This window comes from Python bivittatus, unplaced genomic scaffold (assembly GCF_059951505.1).
Source record: "Python bivittatus isolate LINGU-HERP-01145 unplaced genomic scaffold, Pbiv_v1 ctg000410_np1212, whole genome shotgun sequence".
Lineage (NCBI taxonomy): Eukaryota > Metazoa > Chordata > Lepidosauria > Squamata > Pythonidae > Python > Python bivittatus.
In genome coordinates this window covers 15,323,273-15,345,681 of record NW_028277067.1, presented here as the reverse complement: position 1 = coordinate 15,345,681, position 22,409 = coordinate 15,323,273, and the positions used below count along the sequence as shown (strand labels likewise).

General features: G+C 40.7%; 1 protein-coding gene across 2 annotated transcripts in view; it reads right to left on the bottom strand.

The window, feature by feature from the left end:
* Nucleotides 1–12,019: 12,019 nt before the first annotated feature.
* The window catches only part of LRRC4B (leucine rich repeat containing 4B), a 121,207-nt gene continuing 110,817 nt past the window's right edge, over nt 12,020–22,409 (bottom strand). For both annotated transcript variants that reach the window (XM_007435750.4, XM_088143573.1), the window contains exon 2: nt 12,020–14,971. In XM_007435750.4, coding sequence (XP_007435812.2) covers nt 12,977–14,917 — 1,941 coding nt within the window. In that variant the 5' untranslated portion in view covers nt 14,918–14,971 and the 3' untranslated portion in view covers nt 12,020–12,976. The remainder of the gene's footprint in view (nt 14,972–22,409) is intronic.

Genomic DNA, 22,409 nt, shown 5'->3' with positions numbered 1-22,409 from the left:
TCCTGTGTTGCAGTACATGTCAGTGGGGCATGGGAGCGACACAGAATGAAATGAATGGGAAGCCTCTTGATGTGCCATGTCACCTTGCTTTAGCTTCATTCTGTACCTCCCATGCCATCCTGACTTGTCAGTCAGGATATTTCTGGACACTAGAATGCCAGTCTTTCAGCAGACTGATAGACCTGTGTTCAGAAATAGCCTGAGTGCCAGGTCACCAGTACAGAGTACATCCATGCCACCTTCTCAGTCACCCAAGACCACCACCCCCAACACATATTATGGTTGATTTTGCCATGGTTGGTGACAAAGTGGGAAGGAGAATGCAACCAGAACAATTAACCAATTGCTGTCTTGAACTTTTCTGACATTAAAACTGTAAGGATAGCCCTGCTCCCAGGCTTGTTCCTGAAGCAGAAGAGAGCTTGGCCATCAGAACAGTGAAGATTAATCTGACATATTTTTCTGCCAATTCAAAGACTGGAGGAATGTACTTTAATGTAGCCACGAGGAAGAGCCCTCACTGAACTTTGAGTATTTAGTTCTTGGAAGACCCTATCCAAATTCATATATTCAATGACTTTGGGGGCTAAATTCAGGTGATTTTTTTCTTCATCAGCTGCTTGGCTTCAACAGATACCTGGAAGGCAAGAACAACATGGTCCTTTCCAAATTGCATTTGGCCAGTGTAGTTGGACAAAGAATTCATTTTGAGTAATAACTTAATAATCGTATTTTCTACATAGCCTAACAGAAAGAATTAGAGATTTTGAAGGAGAAAAAAACCTTGACTGTTGGATGAAAGGAAACATAGAGTCACCCATCACTAGGCCCGAAACCAATTTGTACATCGCTGATAATATCTAAACAAGTGCTGAGTGAGCAGTTGAGCACTCAGCTAGAATCATATAGCTGTTTTCATAGTTTCATTGTGAAATCTATTTTTGTGGAACAGAGATGGCTACTTCATCTTCCGTGGCACGGAGAATTACCTTGCCTCCCAAGAGAAGTCAAGGAGGCTTTTCTGTCAGCCCAACCAAGATGAGTTGCAGTACCCACAATTTCCATGCTCAAGGTCAGGCAATAACCCCCTTGCCAATGAAGTAAAGAGAAGAGGAAGATTCTCTCTTTATGTCAGCTCCTTTGACACAGTCCCACTTCGGATGGGTTTCTGCCATTCCTAGACAGAACCATTTCTTTCTAAAGTGAAAGTAGTGCCAGGCAACCACCTCAGTTCCAAACAGTAGGGTGGAGGTTTGCACAACCAAACAGACTTTTTTTACAACACAAGTACATGTCTCCTCGGTATAGGAAATGATGGGAACTGTTTCCAAGCTAGTCTTTTCTCTGACTGACTAGATTACTATTCATGATGGATGTTGGTGTCTTTGAGCCCCCAACCACCCTAAAGTCCTTATGGTTAGATCTGTTAGTTACCAGGCTGTTCTCTACAATCCAACAGATACTGTATTTGTAGAGCATCAAACTAACTTCACTAAGAATCTTTCCTTGCTAATGATTTGGAACAGTCTGGCAACCTCAATTTTATCTCTAGCTTATATGACACTAACCCACCTCACATTTTAAATGGTTTTAGCCCATTGATTCATGCAGCACAAGCCATCTGATCCATGCTCCTTAAGCCATAGCCATCTTGCTAAAGCGTCCATTTGGAAAATGTTTCTAATGCTACCCTCCCCTTAAGAAGAAATGTTCTTAACAGCAGGCCAGTCTTGATTTTCACTGATAAATTCATTACCCAGGCAATGCTAACATGAAGAAGATGTCAGTGTCTTAGGAGGGGAGGTAGGGAACATCCAGTATCAGCTCTTAAAATACCTGCCCAACCATCTAAACAACTTATTTAATTAGACAGCTGGGACACACATAGAATAGCAAAAAGGATCAGCTCTTATGCAGGTAGGAGGCTACATCACCATGGCAAGGGCTGGATTTTGCTAATGTTGCCTGGTGAGGAAGAGTTTTGAATGGGCTAGTACTTCAATCTCCCCGTGGAACAAACTGATGAGCTGACTGATGTCAACATTAAGGGCCCATCCATACTGCAGCCTTAAGCTGCTCTCGCCCTGTGCTAATGACAGTTCTGTACAGAATGGAACATTTTGGCATCAACTTTCCAGGCGTCCAGTCCTACCGCAGCCCTACACTGGAGAGTTCTCTTGCTGCTAGGCCCTCCAAATATTGGCTGCTGGCAGAAAACACTAATCGCTCTCCATATTGTTGGATGAATGGGGCTAAGCAAACATAGGTAAATTCTTGGAATGATGTGTTTAGCCTTCTTTCAAATTGCTGAACTAACAAAGTTTCCAGCATGGAGGTGCTCCAGGCCTGTGACCTGTCTGTCAAGCTATTTCTAAACATGGGTCTAGCACTCTTCTGAAAGAGAGCTAAAACTGTGTAAAAATAGCCTGGCTGAGAGGTCACAGGAATGGAGGAGGAAGCTCCCTGAAAGGCATCACCATCCCCCCAAGAAATAAAAAGTACAGTCACATGAAACCCACAAGAAGCAGAAAATCTGAATGTGCTCAGCACTGTCAGAACCAGCGACATACAGCTGGCTGAACTCAGCTCTCTTTTATGTTTAAAATGACCTTCAAGAGAATTCTAGTAGTCCTGTTTTAAAACACAGGCCTAGGGCTCTTTCAAAGGAGCACTAAACCCTTGCTCATCAGGAGGAAGCTCTACAAGAGCTTAGAAAATCCCCATCGTGGGCAGATGCCTCTGCAGAAGTCAGGTGTCTCATCTCTTCTGCAGTAAAAGCCACAATGTTAACGGGGGCAGTGCCCAGTGACAAGAGGGCAAGGGGCTTGCTTACAGTAGACTAAAGTGCCCAGAGGAGCTGGGCAGATCCCACCCCTGATGCATTCACAACAACATTGTCAGTGAAACATCCAGTATTGTATCCATAACAAAAATTGTGTCAGGAGAAGGAGAACATTACTTCAGAAATGGAACAGCTAACGCTGACTTTGATCTGACTTTAAGCTATGGGCTGGGGATGAGAAAGGCAACCTCATGAGGACATTTATATCCTTGCAATCAGAGGATAAAATCTTACCAGTCTCAAGGATCCTAGAGCCGGCTTTTTAAATAAAATAAATCAAGCAGTTTATTGACATGCCATGCTTCATAGAAAGGGATTTGGGAAGAAATAGCAAGTCTAAGATTCTTATTCAAATCCCATCAATTGATTACTTTGCCAGTTCTAATAGCATTCTTAAACCATTTATATTAGTTTTCTAAATAGCTATGTTTTCCATTGATTTGACAGTAATACTATCTGTATGAAGGTAATGTTTTATAGCATGGGGTGCTATGCAACAATAAAAGGTTTGATGTATTTCAAATACAATCTTGAAACTATAGCCTTTGATCCTCACATTGCTCTATAATCTGATAAAGATGCAAATTCAAGCACAGATTATATCCTCAGATTAACATTGTCCCTGTTGCAGATTTTGCCAATGTCATTTCATTACTTATGGTGACTGATGACTCCAATACAATTTACAATCGGAGGGAAGTCAGAAAAAGTAAATGAATATGTTTTTTAAAAATAAATGGAATATGAAGAAAGTGAAATAGATAGATTCTATCCACCTCACCCCGGCCCACTCTGAAGCCTGAAACAAAAGTATATTTAAATTAAACAATTTAATCAGTGGTGGTGCTCTCCAGATATAGTTGGAGTTTCAAGTCCCATCATCACCGTTAGTGTTCAGATTAATCTGATCAATTTGATCAAACCTGACCAAATGTTTTATAAACTTCATTGCCATGGATTAATCAACTAATCTGGCACTTTTATGTAGACTTGCCTAAGGGTGTAGTACACTTATAAGAGAGTCAGAATTATTCTGAATTAATCATGCATATATTTAAACTTAAAGTTATCAAAATAAATTAGACTATAACCCCAGTTAGGATCTAGAATCCTAAAATATATGAGGACACCAGCTTGGGAAAATCTGCTTTGTAGTTCTTGCAAATATTTAAGTTAAATTTAACCATCTTTCTTTATATTGTCAAAATGTGTGGGTAACACACTGAAAAATGGCTACTGCCATGACATAGCATGTGAGCAACATATACCGAGGAATGACTCCAAGGTAGAGGACTTCTGCCTTTTTTTGGAGCTTCCACATGAATTATGGTTTCCACAGAAGCTGGCTCTTTTCTATCTCGGCATGAAGGACCTCTTTTCCTTTCCAGCTTTCCATACCTAATCTTAAATCGACAGTGACATTCCATAGCATCCTCAGTAGATAGAGTCTAAAGTCCCTTATTTCTGAGATATTTAATAAAATATGAGCCCATCTTTTAAAGTTCCATTTTAGGGACTATATCCTAGAGAACATCTGAAGGTTACTACCCTTATCTTCAAATCCCACCTCAAAACTTCCTTTTTTTTTTGGGTGAAGTCTTTGGTGCCATCTGTGCTTTGCATGCTCTTCCACACTAAGCAATAGCCAAGTTTTAAATAATTTTAGCCAGAATAATCACATGCGCTCTCTCCCTATTGCTTTTTCTTGAGTAGAATTTTATACTGTAAGGTAGTCAGGACAGAAATACAATACCTTGTATTGTATAAAAAGCATAATTCAGGTTTCTGGGATATACTTTACAAAAGATTGATGAGAATTAAGGAAATCTGAGCCAGGTATTTATGTTTAGATATCAAAATTAGGAGGCAGACATGGTCTTTCTGCACAACCATTCACTGTGATGGGATGCTTCCAGATGGATAGTTTGTAGAACTGCCAATCGTGAATGTCTTTTTCTACCCTTAATAGATTTTTCTCTGGTGACAAGATAGAAGTGATGTGAAAAGACAGAAGAGTTTGCAAATGGATCATCCCCCCCACCCCACCCAGTATAATTCTATGAATAAGGCAGACAAAGACATCCACCAAGAAGCTTCCAGATCAAACTTTCTCTATTTCATTGGCAGAATTCATGGGGAGCCATGATGTTGCTGCTACTGTTAAACAACTGGGAACCAGATATCCATGTGGCATATTACAAATAACTCAAAGATCTGTCAGAAGAGTCAGTTTTACCATCTACTACTCCTCTTAGTACTGTGCACACTGATAGTGTAAATAATAATAGCAGTAGCAGTAATACCAATAGTATCAGTAGTTGATTGATTATGTGCCATTAAGTTGTTGTCAACTCTTAGGGACCACATAAATAGAGTTTCTCCATGATGATTTGCCCCTGACCTGGTCTGTGCACCCATCCAACTGTGCACCCATCGCCACTATAACTGAGTCCATCCACCTTGCTGCAGGTCGTCCTCTTCTTCTCTTTCCTTCTGCCTTTCCCAGCATTATAGCCTTCTCCAGAAAGCTAGGTCTTTGCATAATTTGAGCCTGGTCATTTGTTGACCAGGCTCAAATTGAGAACTCTGGGTTGATTTGTTTGATGCTTAATTGGTTTGTTTTCTTGGCTGTCCACAGTATTCTCAGGAGTCTTCTCCAACACCAAAGTCCAAAAGCATCAATACTCTCCCTATCCTGCTTCTTCAAAGTCCAACTTTTGTTTCTATAGAGTATTACAGGGAATACCACGGCTTGCACAGCTCTAATCTTTGTGGTATAGACACCTCACAGCATTTGAATATCTTTTCCAAGGCCTCTATAGCTGCTCTGCCAAATGTTAATCTAATCTTTCCTAGCACCAATATGGTTTTGGATTATTGGTGATGGCACATGGCACATCAAATTAGGAGTGAAAATTCCTGTGTATAATTACAGTGTCACCTCCTGAGTTCTGGAACCAAAGTTCCTCTGATATGAACACAAATTCTCCTGTCCTGTCCCATTGTCCATTCAGGCTCATTGAATCATCCAGGAGAACTGTATCAGTTGGTACTGAAAAAATGTCTTTTTTTCAGTACCTCATTAACCCATTTTATATTTGTGAATTTGGTACTTTTTTTTTTTGGTAACTGTATCACACAAAACTAGGTATAGGTAAAAGTTATTCCATTTTACACAACTGAACAGCAAAAGCTACTCCACCTTTGGACAGCTCCTTACATTTAGAACCATGCATTTCCAGCATCTCTAGAAAGTGGAATGAAGGATGAAAAAAATAGATTGGTTCTGAACGCCAACAGAAGCAACTAGAATTTCAAAATGGGAGGTGCATCCATCAGTGGTGGGAATGCTGAGTTTTGAATCTTGTGCTCCTTAACTCTGGAAATCAGGAAAGGCAGATAAGGAAAAACAACAGCAATGTTTCTTGTGATATGAGAGCCTAAGCTTCAGCTTCATCTTTTCCTCAAACATAAAGGCAGCCACTATCAACTGTAGTAATCTTGGACTGGATTATGATACCAGTGTTGGTGGAAAGATGTTTAATTTTTCCTCTGCCTGTTAGTTTCCTGATGGAAAATCTCATACCCCACAAATACAAGGTGTGCTTCTGCCACTTTGTTCAGGGCATGAACCTCTCTTATCCTTTGATGGGCACGCTCAGGAAGTGTGCTGAAAAAAATTAGTCAGATCCTAGACAAAGAAATGAATGGGGCTGGACAGAAACAATGTTAGATTTAATTGAATTTATTTTTCAAGTTAATTAAATTTGAATTAGTTTCTTACAGGTAATCTGATTATATCCCATAATTTTCCACTTGTGTCAGACTAAAAAAAGAATTACAGATGGTGGCAAATGTTGAAGGAGTTCTAAGGTGGGTTGGGGAGGGGGAGGCTGCAAACAGCCCAGGAGCTTCAGGTTGTGTACTTTTGATTGATAGCCTCATGGAGATGGAAGAAAGGCAACAGTTCCCCCCAAAAAGGCCATTGTGGTTGGGAAACAAATCAGTGGGAAATGGGGTTTTTTTTAATACAAAGAAACACCTTCTTGGCTGAGACAATTTAGAGTGCCCTATGGAGTGAAGCAATTTTGAACCTTTGATGTCAAGAATGCCAGACATGGATCTTAAGTACCATATCTATGTTGGGCCATAAAATGTAAGGTTAAGGTCCAGTCAGCTTTTCTCCTGCTGCCTGGATTTGTCCTTCAGAAGAAGAAGTGTGAGGGTGAAAAGGTGGTAGAACTTCTTTTCCAGCTAGGGATGTACAGAAACTGCTTCCATGGTGATTCTTACTGTTCAACATGCTGCGCCATGCAGATCCAAACCACAGAGCACAGGTAGTGCTTTGAAAGAACAGCACATCCTGGCTTGAAACAACTTTGCATTCCCAGGAGGAAACACAAATATCAGCATAAATCTTGTTGGAGAATGTAGCTACTTGTTGTGCAACTCAAATTAATGCTAAGAAGTCAAGGGAAGAGCTTTTTTACCTTACATTTCTTACAAAGAATATATTCCCCTGCTCCCACCGAGCAAAGGCATTGATAACATTCAAAGAAAGGCAGCAGACAGAGTTTTGAGTCTGAATACAATGTACCAGCCAATAGCCCATTCAGATTTTCTTGGGATTTCTTGGTAAAAGAAGCTAAATTTTTAGGAATAGAGGCATAGACTGCATGGACGTTATTGCCCCAAATGTTTCAGGTTGTAAAACTTTGTGATGAACTAAATCTCCATTTATTCTCTGGAATCCTAAGTCACAGATTGTGATTTTTCAGGCTGCTTATATGTATCTGCTAAATATGGTACTACTTCAATGGCATACTAGCATCCTTGTAAGGAAACATATATGGCTACATATATATATACTTGCAATAGTTGCCAGTGTATAAATGTATGTTTGCAATCACAAGCAAAATGTGTGTGCATGTGTTTAATGGCAGAGGAGCACAGAAATACATATTGCCTAGTCACTGCCAGTTATTATTCTTATGAAACATGCCCTCAATCATAGGGGCTGAGACAAGTTTTTGGCATTCACAAAGACACAAGCCAGTACACTTTCAAGAAAATATATCTGCAGTAGCAGAAACTGCATATATTTGCCCATACACATACCTCCATTTTTCTGCAGCAGTACCAACGTCTTCTTTCTTCCTGTGGTGCTGAATATGTTTTTTTTTTTAAAGAAAGCATGACTCCTTCAATCTACACAAAGATCCCTCTTTAAATTGTAAAAAAGACGCCGTTCCACACAGCTTTGGGATAAACTGAAAATAAGGTGACCATTCAGATGTTTGTGTAGAATTACACCAGGTAATGAGTGAATGGGCAATAAAATGCCATGTCCCAGGAATACAAACCTAAGTGACTGTCAAGCTGGACAATTTAGCCTTCTGTGTAAGCGTGGTCATGCATGCATACACCCATTTCTGTTTGCGAGAGGGAAAGGGGGCACATCAGAAAGGCAGTCAGTGTGAGTGGCATAACCCCAGCAGTTTTTTTGGATTCAGAGGTGCTGTGAATCTTGTGCTGCAGCTTCAGTTGCTTCTCTGTACTTCCATTGTACTTGCTCAAGCCACACGTGTGTAAAGAATGTTATTACAGAGGTGTCATTATCTTCTACTGCAGTTTTTTCCCGTGTCTTTGACCTTGTAGAGCTAGGGTGAGCAATCAGTGGTCCCCCAAATGTGGTTGAACTTCAATTCCCAGCATCCCCAATCAGCAGGACCAGTGATAAGAGATGCTGGGAGTTGTAATCCAAGAACATCGAAGGGCCACAGCCTCTTCCCTCCATTTTTTAAAGCAATCTTCTCCAACTGAATGTCTTCCAGGTGCATTGGACTTCAATTGCCAGAAGATGCAGCTAACATGCTGTTCCTTCTTCAGTAAAGCTTGAACAGTCTCCCCTGATCTCTTTGGCACTTTCCCACATCCTTCATCCCACTTGTTCCTCCAACAACCTTCCTTGTTCCTTGTCCTACTTGTTGACCTAGCTATCCTGTTGTTCTCCTTGTCCCCTTCATTATGGCCTGCTAGTCTGTCACCTTACAGCTGTTTGTTACTACAACCTCTGCCATTATTCTGCCTTAAACCTCTGCTTTATATGCATCTATCGTTCTCCCCGGGATCTTACTGCAAAAATGCCAAGCACTGCTTCCCACATTCCTCTAAAAAAACATATTTGATGCTCCTCCTCACAATAATTCTAACCTTCTAAGCTTTGTTTACCACAAACCGCTAGAGCAAGGCAGGATGTTCTTAGCCCATGGGCTGCATATGGCCCACCAGCCCCGTTTTTGTTATCCTTAGACAAGCCCCAGATACCACCCCAGTGAAATTAATGGCAATATTTCTCATTTTCAACAGTGTTTTTTTAAATGGGGGCCTCAAATGGCAAAACAGATACATTAAGCCTCCACTGCACGTCTACTGCATCCATTAAATTCTTCAAACCTAAAACAGAGAGAGAGAGAGAGAGAGAGGGCAAAAAAGGGGTTCCAGCCCTCCAATTATGTCCCTGCATCTTTAGCCATGCCTCCTTCATCCTTGCACTATCCCAAAACATACCCCCTTACAAAAATGTTTGCTCATTTCTACATTAAAGCATATTAGTTTCTTACCTCCAGTTCCTCTCTAACCACCCCTAATAAAGATGGAGAAAGGTTATTGGCTTTAACCAAGAGCGCTATTTTAGGGAAGGGCAAGGCTGAGTACTTTATTTCTACCAACCTCTTTCCATCTGTCTCTCTGTCACTCTTTCCAATTTCTCTCTTTTTTCTTTTTTTTTCTTTTTCCTACCCAGCAGCTAAAACAGTTTGCTTTTTTGCCAGAGATCCCTCTTGAAATAGCCTTTAGGAATCAGATTTAGAATTAATGAAGTGCTACATCTGGTCCTGAGGGCTACAGCTTGACTACCCATGGAAACCACTTATAGATCAGTTCCTTGCGGCAAATCCAAAGGCTTTCTTCTTCTCTCTCCTGACCTCTCTACTGTCTTTGAAAGAGGTGGTTACTTTCACTTCTTAAATCCTTTTTAACACTTAGTACATGGTTGCTGTGCATCTGCCCTCAGTTGGTTCTTCTTCATAAGCACTCTCCCAACCTTTGCACTATGTGTTTGTGCGAAAGACAGTGCTTTCCTTGGGTTTCCCTTTCTCTTTGCTGGAATCCCTGCATCACTGTTCTCTCCAAGCAACCTCCTCTAATTCAATGGCTTTCAATATCTCTTATACTTTGATGACAAGCTACACTAACTTTCTACTAAGACTTTTCTTCCCTTCAGGCAATCTCATACCTCCAGCTGCCCATTCGAGAGTAGTATAGCTTGGCTGTTTACCTTTTTAGACCTAGAGTAAATAAGATGAATCATCTCATCCTTCTTCTGAAGTTTTCCTCTCCTCATAATTTCTTTTGATAATATTACTATCCAGAAAGGATGAACACAGAGAGAACCTTTATTTTCTCAGTGGGCACTTTTTGCTTCCACATTGAACCCACCACCAAAAGGTGTCACTTCTCACTGTGCAACCTTGCAAAGAAAAAAAATGTATAGTTTTTTTTCTTTTTTAGCCTTTTGCAGATCCCCCTTTTTTCACATTCTGAGCATTTTTAAAAATTGTTTTGGTCTTGACTACAGCAAACTTCTCCTGTCTAGTAATTAATTGCCACCCCTCACCCACCTTCATTTTTTCATAGCACTCCACAGACCAAATTGCTCCCTATTTTGATACTTCAACAACCTGATCCAATCCACATTCCATAAATATCTAGACCACCCTTCCCAACTGGATGTCCTCTAGATGTATTAGAGTATAACTCACAAAATCCTCAGACCATCTTTTGACTACCTCCATCTCTGCCTGTCAATTCTGGACATCAGGTTGGGGAGACAGTGTTGATCCTATCTGTTCTGGGATCTAGCATGGCCTCTTCATCCTTGCCTTTCCCTTTTCTTCATTTTTTAGCCTTCCACTTTTCTGCTATCTTATCCCAAACATTCATGTCTCCTGTAACTTTTGCTCCTCCAGTTCCTAGATCTCCTTTGTGATGTCACCTTCCATTGTTCCCTTCCATCTTTTCTTCAATCCAAATTTTCCCATGAAAGCCTTTGTAAAGTTCTTAGCCTCCCCATCTATCACAGCGTTCCCCAAATATTCACATTTCAATTCCCAGATTTTCCAGCTGGGAATATTGGGACCTGCAGCCGCAACACTTGTGAAGGGGCAGGTTGCCTTATTACATCTGATTGAAGTAACTTATGTTTCTTTCTTCTGGGTTGAAGTTTAAATAATGTAAGGTCTGTAGATGTGGGAACCTTTCTTCTCATATGATGGGTGGGAAACATCTGGTCCTTTAAAGGTTGTTGGGCTACATCTTCCATATCCCATGACCACTAACAATGTTGGCTGGGGTTCTGTGGTTTCCCATAGTGCCATAAGATGTAATCATGTTTTTTAAAAAGTTTCTTGAAACATTAAGTCTTTGGGTCTCCATATAAGAAAGCAAATTCATCCACAGAGGTCATACTATATTCCCTATGGTGGGAAATGGTGTAAATGACAACTGTCGAATCCCCCCCAGCCTGACCTGATCCTGTAGCACTGTCTGGTACAACAGTATGTATGTTTAGGGAGAAATTATGTATACTGCACTACCTCCATCTCTGCCTCATTAGCTGGACATTAGCCCAGTTCATGTGTGATGACCAACCTGGTTCAAAATAGCATAGAAAGACATGGATCCATATCTTTTGGCTCTATTCCCAAAGTCTCTGTATGTGCCCTCTTACTTTTTCAATCAGTGATCTCTTCATTAATCTGGGGAAAATGAAGGAGGGTTTCTATGCGTGAGTTCTTGAACACAAGTGGAACTCCCAAAGCAATCTTCCTGCAATCAGGTGAATGCAAGAACTCACAATACACATACACACACACACACACACACATACTTATGACTTGTTAGCTTAGCTTAACAAGGTCAGGAACAGGAAGAATAGGGCTGGGTAAAAGGGCAGGACTAGCATATACCCTCCTGTGCCCTTACATACATTTGCACTGCTGCTAAAGTTCACCCTTGTCCATGTGTTTGATGCATGTGAGCAACTGCTTTCTCAGTGTAGCTCACATTTATTTTCCCCACCGAAAGAACCATCCTAGGGAGGGTTGGAAACATCTTTATGGATTTTATTAAAATAAGAAACTCAGACCAGACCCCAAAATGCCAAGGGAATCCACAGGCCCTTTTTTTTCCTTTTTTTTTTCTTTTTTTTTCTTTTTCAATTTTTTTTTTTTTTGAGGCCAGAAGTGCAACCCCCATCAAACCCAACATTCCCACCCCAGATTATTACAAATTAAAAAATACCTCCACGCCCCTGTGTCTCTGGGGAGCACATTGGTTGTGCCTGCTTTCCCATAGTAATAATACTAGTCATAAAAAATTTCCCCAAACCCTGTGTGCCCGGCATCCCCACGTGCTCCAAAGGCGGGGCGGGGAGGGGGATCCTGGCACCACTATGACCTCCCATCTCTTTATTTAATTTATTTATTTTGTATATCCCAATGGATGAAAATAGAATTTTGACGGAAAGCGGCTCAAAATAAGACTTTTTTAAAATCCCTTTCCCATTCCACTTGGGTTTTATTCTTCTTCCTAAAGTTTATTCCCATGACGTTGAAAGGAAAATGTCCTCCCTTCCTTCATTGTCATTGTCATTGTTTCTTTTCTTTCTTTCTTTTTAAAGTAAAACAGCAGGTAGTTGGATACGGAAACAGCCCCATCTGTATAAAAAAAGTCTCCAATGTAAAGGTATGGTAGAAAAATAAGAAAAGGAAAGGGGAGAGAAAGAAAAGAAAAGAAAGAAAGGGAAGATCAGGCAGAAGGTGAGAGCAGTGTCTTGTTTTGCAGAAGAAAAAGAAGAAGAAAACATAAAAAGCTAACTTGGTGAGAACCAAAGGTATCTACTGGTGAGGGCTTGGGATCCAAGATCTGCCACGGTGGTGGAAAGACCTGTGTTTGTTTGTTTTTAAAGTGAGGAGGGAGGAGCTGTTCCTCAACATGTTCCTCACTGCATATACGAATCCATTGCCGCCCTCCCACCACACAATTACTCCCCTTCTCCTCAGGCTGTGGCTGTCATATCTGTGTCTCTTGGACATTTTCTTTAGAGCTGCTCTTGAATAAAAGAGGTTCATGGATGGAATTGAGCATGGGGTTCTTGGAGCACGTGAGGGGTCCACCACCACTGTTGTTGTTGTAGTGGGCCTTGAAAGCAGCATAGTGGTTGAGGTGGTCATGCTCAATGGCAGGAAGCGCAAGGTGGCTGTCGCCAGGAGCCCCAGCTGCTGCAGGCAGCTCATCTTCAACATTGATGATCTCAATGGTACGGGTAGGCCCATGATGCTTATGAAGCTGGTGCTGCTTACGGAGCTTGTAGAAGACAATGAGCATCACAGCAGCCATGAAGGTAATGGCTACAAAGCAGCCAATGATGATCTTAGTAGTTTTCATTACATCATCCAAATCTTTCATGCCACTCTCTGTGACATCAGTGATTGGGATAGTGAATGGCTTCTCAGTGCTGCGTGTGCTACGTGGAGTCAGCGAAGTAGTGGAATAAGTCATGCCCCAGCCTTGGGAAGGTGTTGGCCCAGGTTCCTTCTTTGTGGGAATTGATTCTTCTTGGCCAGAATCCATGGTCTCCACAGTTACAGTAGTGAAGTAGGTATAACCTGTAGTGGCTGGATCTACAGCTGAGACATTGAGTGTGGCTGAAGCAGTGGTGTTGCCAGCTGAATTAGTCACCATGCAGGTGTACTGCCCAGTGTCTTGGACTGTCACATTAGTGAAGTTGAGAGTGCCATCATGAAGAACAGAAATGCGCACCCTATAAGAACCGTGTGTCATCAGTGTGCCATTGGGTGTCAGCCAGTTCACTGATGTCATGGAGGTCCCTGTTCGGCACTTTAGTTCAGCAGCCATTCCCTCAGTCACATTAAGGTCAGTTGGAGGCTCCACTATAACAGGGGCATAGCAAGTAAAATGGCTTTGATCCAACTCTCCAATATATCGCCCTTTGAGGTTTGGTGGGGCATGGCACCGAGCACAGCAGGTAGTGTTGTTGGGCACTGTCTCTTTGAGCCACCAGCTGAGCCACAACACATCACAATTGCAATGCCAAGGATTGTGGTTGAGGTGGACACGCTCTAGGCGGTGCAAAGGGGTGAACAGATCATGGGGCAAGGACATCAAGTTATTGTGGGAGAGATTGAGCTCCTCCAATGACTTAAGGTCATCAAAAGCATTGCGTTCAATAGTGGCCACTTGGGCATGCATCAACCACAACTTGCGAAGGCTAGTCAGGCCTTGGAAGGAGCCTGGCCGGATCATGTCCAGGCGATTCCCAGAAAGCTCAAGTTCTTCTAGTCGCACTAAGGCTGTCAAATTTGGGATGTCCTTAAGGTTGCACATGCCCAAGTTCAGGTACCGCAAATTGACCAAGCCTTCAAAAGCTGCTTCTGAGATATACTCCAGCTTCTTGAGCTCCCCAAGGTCCAGGCGCCGCAAAGAAGGGACTCGATTGAAGGCATAGGAAGGGATGCTTTCAATGGGATTGTTCCTCAGCCACAGCTCCCGCAGTTTGGAGAGGTACTCAAAGGCCTGTGTGGGGACAGTGGTTAGCCGGTTGTCAAAGAGCTCCAGTGTGTTGAGGTTGGGCAAGCCATTGAAGGCACCAACCTCAATCTTACGGATGAGGTTCTTGCTGAGTTGTAAAATCTCAAGATGACGAAGGTGCTTGAAAGTGTCAGTCTTTATCACCTGGATGTTGTTCTCCTGCAGATTGAGGTACCGTGTGTTGATTGAAATGCTCTCCGGCACTTCTACCAGCTCCCGGCGTGTACAGATGACCCGGCTGGCTTGGTTGCTGCAGGAACAAGCAGCTGGGCAGGAGGTGGGGGAGGCTCCACCCAAAACAAGTGATGGCAGCCAGAGGGAGAAGAGAACAAGATGTTTCCAAATCATTCTAGAGATGCCAGGGGCCAGCCAAGGCTTGCGAGTGCAGCGGCGGGTGGCCATGTTCAAAGCTCATGCTTCAGTGAACAGCAGGTTTGATGCTCAGATCTTTAGAAACTGGGGAGGAAGGAAAAAAAGAGAAATAAGGTTCCCAGACCAGATACATTTATAATCAGAAGCACTGGAATTCAGGAGTCATTCCGCGAAATGGATCCTGGGCAGTTCAGGACACAGGAAAAGATTTCTTTCTACACCACTCGATTCGTTTATGGAACTTTTGGAGTTACTGCAAGATGTGGGGACGAAGGGCCTAAATTGGGTGGTTTTAAAAACAAGCATTAACATAGCTCTCTCCAACCTGCCCTCATACATTTTCAGTTCCTGCAATCCCATCACCTTTTTCTGTGGCTTTCTTGAGGATCTCACCCTCCAAAATTGGTGTCTAGGATACCAAGAGTTCCTGGCCCTGGCTGTCTTCTCTTGTTACTTTATCACAAAATGGGAGGGCAATCATTTGCTGGCTAACTTGATATTTTTCGGGGACTACAAAGTGGATATGGCCATATCACACCGGGTGGATTTAGGGGAAAATCTGAGGGGATATAGATATAGATACAGATATAGATATAGATATATAGATATAGATGAGAGAGAGAGAGAGAGAGAGAGAAAGAGAGAGAGAAGAAATAGAGATAGAGATGAGAGAGATGAGAGAGATAGATAGAGATGCCTACTATAGAGATTATAGACTGTTTCCCTTGTGCCAGTTTTTAGCCAGTCATGGTAAGAGAGGAGACTCCATAGGTTGCAAAAAGAGAATTTGCTGGTCATGTGCAGCCTAGTGACTCTGTGAGTCACAAAAAGAGAATGGGGGGGAGGGGGTGCCACATTCCCATCCCTGTTGTAACATAGAATAGTATTAGGAAATGCCCCTGTGTGAGCAAGCATGGAACATGCAATTCGTATTGTACATCAGTGGGTCTTCCATATGCAGTATTCTGGTCACCATATTACACAGTGGTGTTGCCAATGGTGCACTGCCACACCTGAGTGGTGGCAAGGAGGCACTAACTGAAACAGTGAACTGTGATAAGCTATTAAAGGATCCAGCACAGTTGTATATGTCACACAGCCTGTTGTATACCTCTTTATTAGACTACTGAAAGATGCAATGGAAATTGCTGTCCTATAGACATTAGGAAGCTAGTGGCCCCATTTTATCCTTTGTCTTAGCAAAATATCCAGAACAGTTTCACGCAAGCAAAAATTAGACTCTCAGACTGATTGGAAGGCTAAATCTTTAGATGCTAGTTTTCTACATGGAGGAAAGTTGTGGCAAGGTTAACAGCATGCAATTTAAAGTATTACTGTTTCTGGAAGTTCAAATTATGCAACTTATTTTTGGTGGCTTATGCAAAATGCTATGTATTGCAGAGAATGTTGTGTGATTCCATGATTAATCCTGTAAGCACCAGGGGAAAAAAGCCTCTCCTATTCAAAAGGGAATCTGATTTTTTTTATCACCTCATAAGGTTTCAAAAATAAATGCTTCATCTCCGCACCACTGGGAAGGATGATCTGTAACTGGATTTCATTACTAGCATTCATCCTGCTAAGGATCTACCATGTTTCCACTATAAAGAAATTGCAGAATTTGCTCCCATTTTCTCCTAGCAAATAGCTGGTGAAATAGTTATGCCAGCATAATAGGACTTGCTCCAGGCCCCCCCAGCAAGAATAAGAACTGTAAGTTAGGATTCAAACACGGGACTTGTCAGCCCAACACTCTAATTGTTATTTCACAGTAATGATATGGTGAAATCTGTCATGCCATTTCTCGAGTTCTGCTTTTCTATCTTCTTCTCTTTCATTTCTCTTGGTAGTGGAGGCAAAAGCACCCACAGGATCCAGCACGTCCGTTAAAATTATGAAAGTGGATATTCTCCAGCCCCGTCAGCTGTCCTTATAGCTTTTTGCCTCAAGCATATTATTACTGTTGCGTTATTTTTGTTATTATTAATGCATTGTGATGCATGTTGCAAAAAAAGTGGAACTGCATTGAATCAGTGATGCTGCTTTTTCCCTTGCACACAACCCCTACCCCCTCCCTCCATCAACCTTGGCAGGTGCTTCCGATGGAGGGTGCTGATGTATTGTGGCTGCACTTCGGATCTGAAGGCCAGAATGTGTTACACAGTGTGCAGGGTCACTCATGTAGCACCCGTCTGTAACCTCTTAATACAGCTACATCTTTTCCTGGGATTGCACAGCTGCCCTCCCCAGCTGCAGCACCACCACAGGAAAAGACAGCATTTGCCTTCTGTTCCAAAGGGCTGCACAGCCCTAGATGCTATTCCGTTTGGACAATTCCCATCACGCTGGATCTTCCCTGATGGCCTAGCATCCCCATCAGAAAAAGCCCAGTGAAAGGTTTAAACACATTAAGAGTTCCGTTGAAGCAAGCGAGGTGTGCAAGTGGCCACCTTGTAATGGGCACTGAAACACCACGTGCCACTTGTGATCATTTCACTGTAATTCCTTTCTCCTGTCAAATAATTTCTAAAACAAATTCTCATTTATCCAATTAAATGAGAACTGGAAAAAATGCAGGAGAATTTTTCTGCATGGCATTACCCCAATTATTATGTTGCTCAACTTTACCAGGCTGGATATTGTCAGCACCCTGAGCTTTCCTTACACCTTTTTGCCTTCAGATGATGATGATGATGATGATGATGACGATGACGATGACGAAGATTAGCAGCAGCAGCAATCTTCTTCTGTCTCAGCAAAGAACGAAGTGGAAAAAATGAGGCACTGGGATGGATGGCTAGACAGACAGGCAGGCAGGCAGGCAGGCAGACAGACAGACTTGTCCACAATAGCCACCCTACTCTAGAATTCCCCTGACATTTTATTCTGCCTCTTTGCCTTTCAGCGACTGGCAAAGACTGTGGGTTGATTCAGACACTGGAAATCCCTGAGTACACAGAGGCTGATTATCTTCCTGGTGCTGTTAGCGTGGCTGCTTATTTAATTGCTGCTTATTTGATTATTTTAATCCATTTCTTTTTTAATTGTTGCCATTTCTTAAAATATCATTAGCTGCCTTGAAGGGCTGCTGCAGCGACAACGGAATATGCCTTAGGAAGCACCTCCTAGCAGCGCGGGCTCTCTGACCGTAGGGCCAACTGCATCGCAAAGCACTTTGCTTGCTTTCATTGAAGTTTTTTAACAAGGACTGGATGGCCACCCATCTGGGCTTAGTGACCTCTCTGATGACTTTTAACTCTGTTGAACCATGCCATGGTTCGCTTAACCATAGTTATTTGAGTAAATCACAACTGGCTTGGCTCCCACAATATGCCAACTCATAAAACAGGAATGTATAAGCAAACGTTCAGCCCACACAACCACAAAGGATTATAATGCCTCCAGGTATCTCCAGAACTGTTACCAACTCCATGACTGGAAAGTCATCATGCTACCTATATTTAATTTAAATGTAATTGTAAATGACATCAAAGCACATTAATGTTTATTCTTACCAACCCTTTACTTTTTAGATTATGGTCCCAGCAATCACTCAAGCCAACAGTGACTCTTGGGCCAGAGAGGACTGTGTAGCACAAACCATTGCTTATTAATCACAATAGCTAGGTTTATACAATGCTGTCAGCAAAACCAAATAACAAGAGCTTTGAAGGAACAGGTAGATCAGTGTTTCCCAACCTTGACAACTTGAAGACATGTGGACTTCAGCTCCCAGAAGCTAGGAGAATGGCTGGCTGGGGAATTCTGGGAGTTGAAGTCCACACGTCTTCAAGTTGCCAAGATTGGGAAACACTGATGTAGATCTTATCCTGGAGCTGTCTGCTTCATGCCAAGCCAATCTCTCTTTTTCTGGCAGAATTACTATTTCAACCGAGCATTTGACAGTCTTCTCTGGAAACCTAATATAGAAGATAGCAAAATGTGGGCTGGACTAGATGGATTAGTTCATTGGGTGAATACAGAGCGGTTAAATAATTGTACCAAATGAGTGTATGTCAATTGCTCCACATCATGTAGAAAATATGATTATCAAATGATTATTTGCAGATGAGACAAAGTTCATGTAAATATCTTAGAGGACAGTATCAAGATTCAGAAGGATTTTAAAAATGGCAAGTGGTAAAACACCAGGTTGGATGTATTTCCTATAGAGTGGTATAAAGCATTTATAGATCTTTTGGTGCCAAAACTCTGTCAATTGTAAGATGAGATATTTGATCAGGGAGTATTATCAGAGGCACTTAATCAGGCTTCTATCACAGTTGTATCAAAATCATGTAAAGATCACACTCAGTGTGCTAATTATCACCCAATCTCATTGATTAATGTTGATATAAAGATCTTAACAGCAGTGCTAGCAAATAGATTACAGCAAATGGTATTGTTCATTACTAAGAATGATCGAGCAGGGTTTATAAAAACTAGGCAAGCAGCAGACAACATTAGGTTAGCTGAAAGAGCTTTTGACACAATATATAAACAGTACATGTTTGCTGTACTAAACAGGTTCGGATTTCCTTTGAAATTCATAAAATGGATTAAGATATTATATGAGTCGCCCACATCTAAAATAAAGGTTAATGGCATGTTTTCTGCTACTTTCCCATTATTTAGAGGAACTAGACAAGGATGTCCACTTTCACCCTTGCTTTTTAACATCTGCGTGAAACACTGGGCTTGTGCACACAGGGAGATCTACAGCATAGTACATAATTCAGCTGAACACAAATTGGCTTTATTTGCAGATGACATTCTTTTATTTCTAAACTTCACACTACTATTCCAGCGCTGATTCAAATGATAGATGCCTTTAGTAAAATAGCAGGATATTTTATTAACTGGTCCAAATCGGAATTGATGCCAATAGGTGAAAATCTGGTTACCCGTCCATTTAAGAAATATCAGTACCAAATCCATTGAATATTTAGATATGTGCATGCCAAAGGATATAACTCAGTAATATGTAATATAAATAAAATATATAGAGAGATTTCTTCAGATATTGATAGATGGGAGTCATTAAACCTCACCCTTGTGGAAAGGTGAACACTCTCAGAATGAATATTATTCCCAGATTAATTTATAATCTGAGAGGAATTCCAGTTCATATATCTGGAAAATATTTTCAGAAAATAAATTCTTTGTTTAGAAAATGTTTATGGGGTTCTTCAATTCCGATAATATCTATACAGAAAGTGCAATTACCAATTAATGAGGGAGGATTCAGTTTTCTGAATCTGGAGCTATATCATCAAGCTTGCTTATTGTCAAATATTAAATACCAGAAGCCAACAATTGCCTTCGGCAACTTTGGAATATAAACAAAAGTGGTAGAAAATCTAAAAGAAAAAGAAGAAAAAAGAAATACAAAAAGAATAACTTCTGACTTCTTATACAGCAGATATAAATGAATAACCTCTTACTCTAATTCATTTTATACAGCAGATTCATTTATATCTGCTGTATAAGAAGTCAGAAGTTATTCTTTTTGTATTTCTTTTTTCTTCTTTTTCTTCTAGATTTTCTACCATTTTTATTTTTAGTTTTCTTGCTTTCTACTCTTCTTCTTGATTATTAGTTCTTGTTAGTTTTTATACTTTTGCTTTTTAAAATTTAATAAAGTTATTTTTAAAAAGGAATACACATATATAGCATCTTTGGTTGGATGGCCAGTATTAGGATCTAAATACATTAGAACTCTAGTATCTCTGGAAACAATTATGTTAGTTAGAAAGCTTTGTCTAATAAAAAAAAATTCAACCTCTTTTCCCATGCTAAATTGATTTTATGGGGAAACCCAATATTAAAAATTGGGAAAAAGATGGTGATATGGAAAAACTGGATGGAAGTGGGGATATTGACTTTAGACTAATTGATAGATGATGAAGATGAATTTTTAACATACGCTGTGTTAAGAGATAAATATAATCTATCAGATATAACCCAATGGCAATATTTATTGCTACAACATTTGTTAACAACATTGTTTGGACCAGCAGTATTTTCAGCTTCTGAGACACCCGAGAAACTAGAACAACTTGTTAAATCCTTTAAAACTAAAAAATCTACTATTAGTTTTTATAGATGTTTGTTATCAATAAATCAATTTGATATGCAGATGTTAAGAAATTAATGCAATAAAGAATTAGAGGTTCCTATATTGCCTAGACAATGGCAGTGTCTTAACTTCTGTAGCAAGAGTGTCAGTGGATCTTAAACTACGACTTATACAACAAAAAATAATATTTAGAATTTATTGGACTCCACTACATTTGTACAGAAAAGGGCTATCTAAAACAGCACTTTGTTGGAGAAGTAATAAGGATAATGCTTCTTTAAAACACATGTTTTTACAATGTCCTATACTTACTAAGTCTGGGGAGAAAGTAGTGGAGTACATAAATGTGACTGTGTGACAAAAGCTAAAATTTTCAGAGGATAATAATCTTTTGAATTACATACCTAGTACATGGAATTTGACAACTGGACAACCTAAATCGATTCTTTGTGCCCTTACTCTGGCTAAAAGACTGGTATTGCAGCATTGGAAAGATAAATGTGTGGCCCCCTTCACTCAATGGATTGAAGACCTGATTTACACTTGCCACCTATGAACAGATTGCCTATAGACATAGACTTTGTATGGACAAGTACTATATAATGAAATATGGAACTCATTTATATAAAATACAGTAGGTTAAGAAAAGCATGATGGTTATATGTGTATTCGAAATAGATACATGCTTGCATAATATTTGCATTAGATAAGTATATATAGAATTGTAACTGTTTACTGTTATAACAATATATTCTACTTCGGTTTTTTTCTGTTGTATTTTTCACTTTTTTTAAAGCACTTGTTATGCATTTTTTTCTTTGACAATGTAGGTATTTCTATCATGATTATCTCTGTGCTTTGTTCCTTTTCTTTTTCTTTTTCTGTTATTATTTTAGAAACAAGAAAAATAAATAAATAAATATTCAGAAGGATTTTGACAAGCTGGAATGATGTGCAGAAACCAACAAGATAGACTGCAACAGGGATAAATCCAAGGCCCTTCATCTGGATAAGAAAAATCAAGCATATAAGTGTAGGATGGGGGAGGCTATGTGGGTAGCACTACATGCAAGAAAGATGCTGGATATTTTGGTGGATCACGAGCTGATCATGAGTCAATGGTGTGATGCAGCTGTAAAAAATGCAATCCTAGCTGCATCCACACAATTATAGCATCAAAATCAAGAGAAGCTATGATTTTCTGTGTTTGTCAGAATGAGCTTATAGTACTATATCCAGTTCTGGATACTGCTTTTTAGGAAGGACATTGGCAAACTGGAGCACGTTCACAAAAAGTAACCAAGATCATAAGGGCCTTGAAGGAAAAACTCAAGGGGAACATTTGGAAGATTTGGGTGTTCGTTTGGCCTGGAGATAAGAAAGGCATGGGGAGATGTGGTAGAGGAGTTCGGGTTTCTGACAGAGTGTCACATAGAAGACTGG